At 44.4% G+C, this 12035-nt stretch overlaps 1 protein-coding gene across 2 annotated transcripts in view; it reads left to right on the forward strand.

The window, feature by feature from the left end:
• Nucleotides 1–12035, forward strand: part of ETV6 (ETS variant transcription factor 6) — a gene marked incomplete at its 5' end in the record, with an annotated part of 141911 nt that overhangs the window by 100721 nt on the left and 29155 nt on the right. For both annotated transcript variants that reach the window (XM_082014258.1, XM_082014259.1), the window contains 2 exons: nucleotides 6962–7126; nucleotides 10966–11100. In XM_082014258.1, coding sequence (XP_081870384.1) covers nucleotides 6962–7126; nucleotides 10966–11100 — 300 coding nt within the window. The remainder of the gene's footprint in view (nucleotides 1–6961; nucleotides 7127–10965; nucleotides 11101–12035) is intronic.

Genomic DNA, 12035 nt, shown 5'->3' on the forward strand with positions numbered 1-12035 from the left:
CAGTTCCAGAAAGGGCCATAGTTGCTTCCAGGAAGCTGAGCTTGGCACGGGGTGTGGGGAATTGAAAAGATTTATTTCCCTGTATGAGAGCTCAGAGCTTGATCATTCTAATCAAGCATTTTCCAATCAATATGTTTCTTACGGGCTTTCCAAAGGCTGCATTAGAACAGCAATTTTATTTGTTTTATGACCCTGGAGCCCTAAGGCATTCGGGTGTGTCAGCTTCCCAGGGTCTCTGCGCAGACAGTGAGAGGAGCAGGGCTGGGTCACAGGGCACCACACTAGCAAAGTCAGCATGGCAGAAACCTGGCCCAGTGCTTCACGAGGTTTGTTTCTGTAGATGTCTGCATGCACAGAGGCCCCAAAGCAGACACCATGCACAAAGCATTACCTGCATTTGTGCTCTAATACTCTGTTGAACAGGACAGCAGAAGACATGAGCCTATGCTTTTTATTTCAGATTACTACTGAAAAGGCTGTTTCACCCTCTGTTCCCAGCAGCATGGGAAGCTTCCCAAAGCCTTGTCATTCTGATTACAGGCAGTTTCATACCTTTTTAAAGGACACGCAAGCCTCACTGGGGTCTCTCTTCCTGCCCATCACACAACTCTTCTGTTGCCTATCCAACCATTTTTCCTTAACAAGACCTGTAAAGGCGCATTTTCGTCTGCTGCCGTCCATTTCCCTTGTACCAGTTTGTACTCACCTCCCGTATAATTCTCTCTGAGGATTAGCCAGGATTAACCTTTTCCTCCTTTTCTACCTTTGCTTATCTCTGGGCCTCGAAACTGCGGAGCCAGCCTTCTACTGTAGGATGAGGCAATCCCAGTGGGCTGGCAGTGATGAATGGCCACTGCTTCTCCACTACCCAGGTCAGCCGACACCTGCTGGAAAGAGCAAGTGCTCGGGCACATCACCGCACACCAGACCTCTGTCCCGTACTCGTAATAACAAGTGCACAAACCACCACCAACACAGAGTTTATCCTGTGGTAGCGCTGTCTCTTCCACATGTATGCCAACCCAAGAGCAGTCCCAGAAGGCATTTGTTTAGGTTGTCCAACTGCATGGGGGTAGCTAAGCACACCACAACTCCCTGTCACCCATTCCTCTCCTCTGAGGAAATTAGGCTTCCTGAGAAAGGAGGGTCCTTAATCTTTCTGCCTTTACCTTCTGTAGCAGAGGTAGTCCTGAAGGGCTGCTGAGCTCCCCATGGGTGGGAGCCTGCCAGCGCTGGTAGCTATGGGGAAGGCACTTGGGGTAAGAGTGCAGTAGCTCCAGCAGAGATCACATGAAGTTCCTCTCTCAGGAGGACCTCAGTGCCCAGCTTGGGCTTTAATTTGAAACCGCTTTCAGCATGATTGGCACACTGCCATTGAGCTCAGCACTGCAGCCCTTCTCAGGGAGCAGCACGTCGTGGTTTGTGCTGTCAGGTTCGAGCATGGTATCGAACAGGGCCCTTGGTCTCCATCAACAATCAACACCGCTGAACAGGGAACCAGAGAACAGCAGAGGTAGCACCACGGGAGCGTTGAACCATAGTCATTTGAAGCAGCTGTGCAGCATTTTGCACTTTCGAAGCATTTCAGATGTTAACTGGCCAAGCCCCATGACACCTCTTTGCATCTTGGTAGTCTGGCTTTCCAAAAGAAGAAGTGAGACAGAAGGAGAGGAGTTTTAAAAAGTTGCTCTGGGAGAGCCTGTGAAACGGTTTTGAATCTAATCCTGTGTTGTTCCTCCAGACCATGTTGCCTTTACATAGAAATGTAGAGAAAAACCTCATGCTTCTCTCCCACTTGACATACACCATCATAGGCAGAACCACATACTATGCCTTATTTTTGTTAATTAATAACAAAAAAGAGAACTTCAGTTCCTAAAGAGCTAATTGGTAGCGTCATTCAAGTCTTCTGAGCCTCTCCAGCATTGTGTTCCCACTAAAGGCTCAAGTACTGTCCTGTAGTCAGAGCTGGCCTGCCTGATGCTGCCAGTGATGGTGCATCTGTCCCTGGGTGTTTGGAAACCAGCTGCTGATTTGTATGCGCTGGCCCCTTTGCTGTTTGCCCAACTAAGTAGTTTTCGATGTGGGAGTGAGAACAATTCTGTCAGTCCTGCAGAAAGCAGGGATAAATGAGAGGTCTGTCTTTACCCCCTTCTCTCTTCATCATCCTGTCTGCCAGGCAGCAGGCATAAGGATGGAGTGCCCAGCCAAAGTGGAACAAAAGTTAGACAAAACTTACTGCGAATGCTATTTCCATCATGCATGCTGTCGTGTGGCTGCGTCCTCATATCGAAACTAAAACGGAACAGCAGCTCTCAGTGGTACTGTACATCACACTTTGCATTGGATTTGTGTCCTCACATTGTTCCAAAATGAGTCAAGGTGAAAACAGCCTACGGTACATTATACTTCACATTTTAGGTGTATCTGTTACATGCACTGTATGTAGCAACTCATACTGTAAAACACATACCCTGTCTTCCAAAGCAAAGAAGGAGATGCTGAATATGAGTGCTTTGAAAGATTCAAGGTTGGCTACATCTCTTCAAAAAACAACGTTGTAACCCTGCCAGAAGTTTGTGGTCAGATGCAAATATTGCTGGCTGTGTAGTTTTATGTGCAGAGGGCTATGCTAGGTGAGCAGAGCACTCTGTTTTTCCAACCTCAAAGTCTGACCATGCTTAAGTTTCCTGGGGGGGCTCACTGTCAAAAAGAGTGAACTCTTTAGAGGCCATCAGCTTAAACTTCTCTTCAACAGACCTATACATTCTGCTGTGTGCGCGTGCATGTGTCTACATGTGTAAGTGCTTGAACATACCTAAACAAGTTTACTGGCTACTTCAAGGTGTAAATTACCCCATTGGCCCCTCCTCATTGTACTTGTTTTTGCTGTGCAAAACCAGAAAGGAACAGAGACTGGATTTCTTCTGCCATCCAGATGGTTATCAGCTTGTGCCCTGGAGCATGAGAATTGATCGCTCTCACCATTTATAAGGTAGCTAGTGTAACAGGTGTTAGAAACAGGACTTCAGGTGAGGAATAAGCAACAGAAGTAGATAATCTATTAAGACACCAGTGCACCAGCCTGCAGCGTTAGTAAGGTGAGCATGAATTTTGTTCCCTGTTTAATGCATGTGAAGCTGTCAGATTATAAAAGTGTCTATAAATGATTGTATTTTACTCTGCTGGTGGTGGTACTTGGAAGCTGACAGAAGACAGCCTAGAGAATACGCTGGGATCTCGCAGAGCCAGATTCTGATGGTTTACATGGCTTTGTCTAACCTGCTTTCAGCTATTGAGTTCAAGAAGTTTTTGTTGTTCTTTATTTTTACACTATGCAGATAGGGAGACCAAGGTTGGGAATGCTTGCCAGGTTTCAGCCAGCGAAGCAATGGCACAGATGGGAACAGGGCCAGGTCTGACTCCCAGGTCAAAATTCACCCTCTGAAGCCCGTGGCAACGCTGGCCACCGAGAGGGCAGACCACGAGGAAGGCAGCATCCCCTGTGTCTGATCCACACCTACTGAAAGCAGCAAAGCCTTCCCACTGATTGCAACAGTCAGTTCAGCTGGCAAAACTCAGTCCTCATTTTGTAACACAGCACTCGTTTTCCTCACTTTATTCTGCTTGGTAAATATCTTTGTTAGTTGAAGACAATATTGTTAACTTTCACAGAGAATAAAACTGGAGAGATAAAAAGAGCCCATTTTCCTTCACTGTGGGCATGACAGTAAAAGAGAAGATGGAGAGGGGAAAATAAGAAACAGCATCCAAAAAAGAAAAACAGTATAAGCGGGATTAGTTTTTCTTTCATGGAGAGTATAGGAAAGCATTTTCAGAACCTACTGATAACTATGTATGCTGTGCCATAAAATCCCTTCAGCTGCCAAGCCAACCCTCTCATGCCATTGTTTTCACAAACCCAACTGCTTCTTTTTAAGAAAGGGCAGAGAAGGTGGGATACAAGTGTAGTAAATGCTGTACTGCACATGATTACTTTTTGAACGGCGGTTTCTGAAGCATTTTCAGCAACACCGGTCTGCACTCCCAAAAAAGCCTCCTGCGACTGAACTGGTTCAGCCTCACAAAGCAAATGGGCATGCAGTGGAGGCAGGCAACTAAAGTGGGTTTTCTGGAGAAACTAACTTCCCAGGAAAGCAGCAGGGCAGGGAGAGAGGGAAATGAGAGAAGAGGCAATCCATCTAGGGAAAAAGCAGTTAAATTGTTTTATGGCACTTTATATCTTTCAAACACAATGTAAGTATTTAATTATGGTATCACCCCATGGGTGGAGAGATGTGGTGCGTCCACCCACTCTTAGCGATAGCCAAACTGAATTAGAAGGGCTGCTTGCTGATTCTCAGTAACTAGAAGCCACATGGTCCTAGGTCATACTACTTGGGGCTTTTCTCACAAGCTTTGGAGATGCTGCTGAAACCCAACAGAAACCTGATTTGCAGTGTAAAGTGTTGGATCTGTTCCCGAGTTGCCAGGACAGCACATGTGGCTTCTTCCAGTCTGTGTAGCTTGTTTGGCTGTTCTGAGTCCAGCGCCGATCAATCTAAACCTCTCTTTAGACATGGTACTTTAATATTAGTTGAATGAAAGGCAAAAATACAGTTACCAGCACATGGGAAACTTTGATCTATGTTTGTACAGAGGATGACTTATTTATTATGTTGTTGTCTATGAGGGAGCATGCACATCATATGAAGTTATTATGTAGCTCAGTCTACATTGGTCTGATTTTCCCCAGTGATGTTTTGTTTTGTTTCGTGCCTCATCTTGTGAAGTGCACATCAGAAGTCCAGTTAGATTTCCACATGACAGTGGTCTTTTGGGGAATTTATTACTTGCACGGCATGGCTAAGGGGGAGGCAAAAGAAACCATGCATGAGCATTTCAAGCACTCTTCAGATGGTCTTTTAAACGCTTTCATAAGTTGTGGTCTGGCTGCATCAAATCTGACTTCTTTCTCTTTTAGCTTCAGTCAATGTGTATGCTGCTCAGCAGCGGCCTGGGATCTGGAGTGTGTTTTCTGCAGAAATAAGCATGTATTCAGCAAAAGATGAACCTCACTGGCATTTCAGATGATGGTTTGCATGTCTCTGAGCAGACCTGCACCTCACCCCAGTCCCTTCAAAAAGAAAGGTCCTACAGAAAACTCTGACCCCAGTAATCAGACCCTAATTCAATAGGGGGGAAGAGAATTTAAGTCCTTCATAAATAAATAAATGCTACTTCTTGTTTCTGTATGGCACATAATACAGTGCTACAGGGGCAGTTGAAAGCCAATGGAAATTCTTGCTGCTGCCATGCAGACGTCCCTTCCTTAAGTCAGCTCTGACCCTTTCTCAGGCTCAATCTCAATTCCTTTTCCGACTGAGGTTCAGTTCTGTATGCAGCTGTGGCTTTGGGACTTTCCAAAGCTGCTGTCTGGGAATCTGGCATAGCAGCAGAATGCAATTCACTGCATGTGACCTCTTGCTAAAACAGAAAAAGGGGTTGCCTATCTGTTAAAAGGCGTAAAAACCAAAACAAAGTAAGAGCGGTGCAACTCTCCCAGGTTTCTTTTAGTGCTTGGTAGGAGGAGGGTAATCAGATCTCAGAGAATGGTGTGCCAGGAAGGAAATTTCTTCCCATGCGCAGCATACAATCAGCCAGGTGCAATATGAGGAAGGGAGGTTCGTCTTCCTCTGAAGCATAAGGTATTAGCTCCTGCCAGAGGCTGTGTACCAGAGATCTCATCAGATACGGCAAATTTCATGTTCCTATGCACAGTATGAAGCTTTCATTTCTACGCAGCACATTGTAGCAAGTCAAACAATGAGTCATCTCACGAGAGGGAAAAGGAAAGAAACCTTTTATCTCCCAGTGGATTGGAGATAATCTCTCTACCTGGGTATAAACAGCTCTTCACTCTGCTGCCTTCTCTCCAGGGAAAGGAAGCTATTTTAAATTTTTTTGTAGAACAGATGCTGAATTGTCACACCTCCCAAGCCTCTCTGCCTGGGCCCAGTAAAGGTAGCGGGCAAAAGGTCTTTGACTTTCATGGTAACTTGATTGGGCTCCTGTGAGTAAACACAGTAGTCGGGGCTGTATATGCTGTACGAGCTGGCTGGGAGAAAGGGACTGCCAGATTCTTCTTGGAGCCCTGGAAAATCTGTGCCCAAACCGAACATACCTGCTATGTCACTGTAAAATGGCATACCACCCTTATACGGACAGAGTGACATTGGTAATATTTTATCGCTATACAGGAAACACAGGCTAAAGCAGTGCTAAAGGTGCCCCAGCCTCAGCGTTTATTTTCCTCCCCAGTGTGGGAATAGCATCTGCTAGCATAACGGCATCTGCAGGAGGGGGGGGCCAGTCTGAATACACCGTTCTCAACCTTACCTGCACTGATAACTGCTTACAGACACAGTGCTACAGCGGCTGTGTGAAGCAGCCCTTCTTTTCAGACCTCAGCCACCTAGAGGGAAGTTTGGCCATAGCTCTCTTGCACCTGACTACTTTTCATTATTCTTGATCGATGACTTTACAAGGGGTATGAAGAGAGAGCACGCCTCTCTTGTATGAAACGATACACACCGGGAAGGATGGGGCAAGGACTTTGCCTCCTGCCTGCTCTGCACCTCAGAAGGAGCAGCTGGAGGAAAATCCCATTTCACAGTGGAAACCTGGAATGAAATAATATCCTAGAAGCTTTTTACAGGATGCTGAGGCAGTTCTTGTTTCTCAAGATGTCACAGATAAACCAAGGTGCCTGAACTAATGAAGTATTTCACAGTCCAGTGCTTAGAGTAATTCTGCGTCAACATGACATTCCTCTCCTACACCCTCCCCTGAGACTTTGCACATTATGGTGTGGGGAGAAAGGGGGATTCATTGATGTTTGCCTGTATTCCCATGCCTTGTCTCAATTTGGTAACGCGATCATCGTCTCTTCCTGCCGCAGGTTTGCAGCCCGTTTACTGGAGCAGGGATGATGTGGCACAGTGGCTCAGGTGGGCGGAGAAGGAGTTTTCCTTGAGGCCGATTGAGAGCAACACTTTTGAGATGAACGGCAAGGCTCTGCTGCTCCTGACCAAAGAGGACTTTCGATACAGGTCTCCTCATTCAGGTGAGGATTGCTTACAGAAGCTGTGACTGAAAAGAGAGAGGGAGCTGCAATGAAATCTGGAGCCAGTCAGAGGAGGAAACAGTCACATTTGTTGGGGTGGACTTTGCAAGGAGAAGAGAGGGAGGACAAAGACACTGGTATGAGGCAAGGACAAAAAGGGCGAGGAGGGAATAGAAATCCTGATACACCTGAGTTGTAGACAAATTTGAATGCAAATCCAAACCCAACCCAAACGTTCAGCCTGTTTCTAGTTAAAACTCCCTGCAGAACTCCCAGAAAGCAAGCTTCTCTGGCAGCACTTTGTGACTTCCAGCTCTTCCCTATAAAGGCTTATCTTTTCACAGACCCAACTCCAGCGGCAAGTTAGTCAAGTGCTCCAGCCTCTTAAGCAGCCCATATTAACATTCTGCCTCACAGTTGGCTTGGCTGACGTGCTGCTAAAAGTGACTGCAAAACTCCTCCCTGGGGGACCTTTCCTCTATTTTACAGCCCCTGTGGGCTTTGCTTTACTTTACTGTATTCTCTCACGTGCTGGAGTCCAGCCCAAGGCACAGCACAGACAGGTGTGTGAATCAGTCTGCCTATTGCTCAAATTATGTCTTCATTTGTTCACAAAGAAGATTTGCAAATGTGTATGTTGCCTGCCTATATTTATATCCCCTGCGGTCTGTCTGCTCCAGTTTTACATTCAGAGTAAGCCTCTGCCCTCCTTTGTCAGACATGTTTAACTAAATGTGAGTTAGTGGTTCTAAATAAGAGTTGTGAGCTTTTCTTTTCTGACCATACAAGGTACTTCTGTTAAATATAAAGGCTCATAATTCAGTCTCCATAGGTGATCAAAGAATTTGAACTAAGAGGTGACAGAACTGCTGTTAGGCGGCTTCCAGTGCAAGGCTTACTAGGTGCAGAAGTACCGCTGGTGCTGCTTGGATCCAGCTGATAAGCAACCCATGGCACTAATTCTGCATCAAGCTGCTTGGCAACTCTCTTGAATGCGCTCCCACAACCACCCTCCTGCAGAATTTGCCTGACAAACTGTGGCTTATGTTTAGTATATATGAAGTTTTTTAAGCATGTGCTTCAAATGCAGGAGTAATTTTGTATGGAAGGGGATGCCAACCATTAATGTCTCTTGCCAGTGTAATACAGTAGTGAAAACTGATGCCTAGAAATGTCTGGTTTTTTAATTCTAGTACACCACTGAATAAACTTAATTTAAAAATTAGCCCTACTTAAGGCAAAGGGAGTATTGAAAGTGGAGACGTGGGCAAGGACTGTAAGGACACCTTTGAGTCTTGTCTGCAACTCCCCTTATCATCAATGCCTTGCTGCCTACAAGTTTTGCCCCTGCTCTTCCCCTGTGTGCAGCGAGGGCACTTGAAATGAGTAGGATTAATAAGTTTGTAGGCTGGAGATAGAGCATTTGCAGAGAAGAGCCTCTGGCTTGCAAATCCTCACTTTATGCAGGAGGTTAAGCTCTTATTTACCTAGATTTGGAATAAAATAACCAAACTAAAGGCCGCCTCCCTCGCTTTTTCTCTCCTTCTCTACAGGTATTGCCCACTGATAATAAACCTTTTAGAGGATATCTGAGTCAGTCCCTAAAAATTTAGGTGCCTGTAGGTAAAGGCCCATTGCCTCAACATTTCCCAGAAATTAATTATACGTGAAATTTAAGACCTATGAAATAATGTTTGCCATAGAGGCATTAAGTTTTTCAAGAGTGTAGCTACATAAAATCTGTATACTTTCCCCTCATGGGTAAACCAGGTGAACCACATCCACTCCCCACCACAGGTCCTAGCAACAAAGTGGGCTCACAGCCCCACAGCTAGTCTCCTGTTTAGGGCTGGCCAGGGAAGGGAGGCAGCAGAGGAGAGGGAGAGTGAAAAATATTTTTCACCTTCTTAACTACCATTACTGCATCTGAGTGGTGCAGAAGCATAACGGCCAGCTTCATGGACATTTTCAGTAGTCTGCCAGGCCAAATCAAAAGAGGTACAAATTTGCTACCTTATTGCTTGGAATGTTACAGCACTAATTGTGATTGTGCCATTATTGCATTCAAAGATGCAAATTATGTGGTAAAATCACTTTTTAGCCTTTCGTGTACTAAACATGGAAAACGTAGCTTGGTTCTCGAGGCTTTGTTTTTAATTAGATTTTCAGGTATTGCAATCGCCTTTTAAAAATGCCCTAAAGTCACTGCTGAGACAGTAAAAGCAGCCAAGATTCTAAAAATAAAGGAAGCTGAACTATGGAAAGCAGGATGGTTTTAACTGTTTCACGCTAAGACACTAAACTTGCCTACAAATAGAGCATTGGCAGTTTATAGAGGCAAGGGACAAATGGCACACAGCTTACAATCTCATAGAAGCAACTACTAAAAAAACTCACACACTTGAGAAAACTATCCCAGAAAATCCAAGGTTTCCTAAGTGAAACTTCACTAAGTTCCTTTTCAGATAGTATGTTACTGCTTTAGCCTGTTCCTCTGTAATATGAGCAGTGACAAACAGAAAAGAGCAAGCAGAATTAAAAGTCAAGAGACTTCGTATCCTGTGTTGTACATTTTCACTTTGAAATGTCCCACCAGTTACATCAGACAAAATGTGTAAGTACCTAGGTGTTTCATGTAGCTATTGTTGGAGGAGGGGCATCAGTACAAGATGTAATACATAAAAAGACACAAAATAAGCAGTTAGTCCATTGGTTTCCTAAATATTACGGTGATATATTCCACTGGGGAAAGATAGAACAATTCTGGTGCCAGGGAATTGGCGGGGGCTGGGGGGGGTGGGCAGGGAGTGGAGGAACAGCCTGCCTGCACCCCAAAAAGAAGCATCTGGATCAATTCACACAAGAACATGTCAGCTTGGTGTGGTGCAATTTGCTGCAGAAGTTTCTGTGTCAATACAATAGCAACTAACAGACTGTATTTTCCCATGCAGAGCACCACGTCCACGGCGTTTTGTTCCTTAGTCTTCATCATATCCGTGGTCTAATACTGCCTGTTGCAGTGAGCTCCATATAGATTCTAGTAGCTAGAAATAACTGGCTTTGGGATCCCATTTGGGCTTTTCAGGAGTCCAACCCATGACGCCAAGAGGGACATACAGAAGTTCCTAAGGTACCTGTAGCACTTGAGTGTCTCCAGGAGTTGTCACCATAGCAAGGGTGTTCAGGATAGTTAAATCTCTCAATTCTTTTCAAGTCTTTTCAAGTAACTTTTCAAAGTGAGAGTTCTTCCTCCTGTGGATTTCCTAGAATGGAGTATCTTAGCAGCACACTGCCTCTGGCCTTGAGACACTGGTGTTGTATGAAGAGGCTTTACAACATCTTCTATCTCCTCGCCCTATAAAGCCTAAGTTGTTCAGTAATTAAAGACGATCACCGTCTTTGCTCCCAGCAGTTCACTGCATAAATCATGGCCTCTACCTTTAAGAATTCCGTGTCCCAAGGTATCTACCTAAAAAACTGAGGCTGTGATGAGAGAAGGTGGGACACTGAACTAACTACTGCATGTAAAAGTTTGGAGCTCTTGGATGGGAGTAATGTAGCCTGAAAACATTTCTGTATTGGGATAATAAAAGCCATGTTTTGTCATTCTCCCATTTTTCCACAGTCACCACAGAGGCATGATGTGCAGCTTTTCTTTTTCTTTTTTTTCCTTTCAGGGAAGAACCTTGCAAAACAGTGAAATGTAGGATTTTACTGCAAGCATTTTTGGGTCTGAAAATAGCACCCAGGAGCCATGAATTCATGCATCAGATGGCTAAATGAGTCTTCTCAGCAGTAAGCAGGTTTTCATTTCCTTTTTCCTGCTGTTTGTCTTTCAGGTGATGTTTTGTATGAACTCCTTCAGCATATCCTGAAGCAAAGGAAAGCTCGTATGCTCTTCACACCTTTCTTCCACCCTGGGAACTCTATCCATGCTCAGCCAGAGGTCATATTACACCAGAATCATGATGAAGGTAACTCTGTCTCATTCTTATGGGAGCTGCCATTATAGAGGCGAGTAGGGTAAGGCTATGAGGAATTACGTCACTTTCTTGCTCCAAAGTTACTTAAGTAAAGCTACTGTCCTCCCTTTGTCTCCACAGCTTTAGAACAATCAACTGGTCTAGGGAGTCACTGTGCACTCTCCATTTATCTTCTATTATTTTGCCCTGTTTCCAAAGCCTGCTTGAAAGCTATGCCAGATGCAGATTACAAAAATACCAGAAAGTTTTATTGACCTCATTGATTCATTTTTCCTCACTCCCAATTAGGTAGACAAAGATGCTTCATGGACTTTTTGTATCCTGGAGATGCAAATAGATGCAACTGTTTGCAGAGCAAGGGAGAAGGCAGCCTCAGAGAGGAACATGTAACTCAAAGTCACTTCAGCTGACAATCTGTCATCGCATCATGTCAGAGTTCCTAGCACTGAGCACATCTTGTTGGTCAGCTTTTTTGCTAATGGAGTAACTCATGTTGATTGAAGATTTTTCTGCAGGTTTTGTCTTATTGTTACTATCAGAATTACTTGATTAGGTTATTAGTTAGCCTTCTAGTAGTGTCCACACGTACCATGGCTGTTAGAGGTGGTGAACAAAGAATAGGTATGTTTGTGGGATTGCAGATTTGGGCTGCTTCTGCTCATTATTAGTGCAGATCAAAATGTATGTGTGCTTCCTTCAATGGAAAATTGAGGTTTTATTTTCTTTAAAAATATACATACTAAAGGGCTTCTTGTTTTTTTTGGGTACCAGAAGAATATAAAGCCTAAGTCTTTTGAAAAGTCCTTTCCATGAAAGCATCAGGTAGAATTCACTTTTTCAATTAAAAAAAAAAAACAACTTAGGAAAAAGTAGTGTTATTCCTTTTTTAAATAAACAGGAGAAGAGAACAGAAGTGAGTTAGGATA

The sequence above is a fragment of the Phaethon aethereus genome (genome assembly GCF_964289735.1).
Source record: "Phaethon aethereus genome assembly, chromosome: 1".
Lineage (NCBI taxonomy): Eukaryota > Metazoa > Chordata > Aves > Phaethontiformes > Phaethontidae > Phaethon > Phaethon aethereus.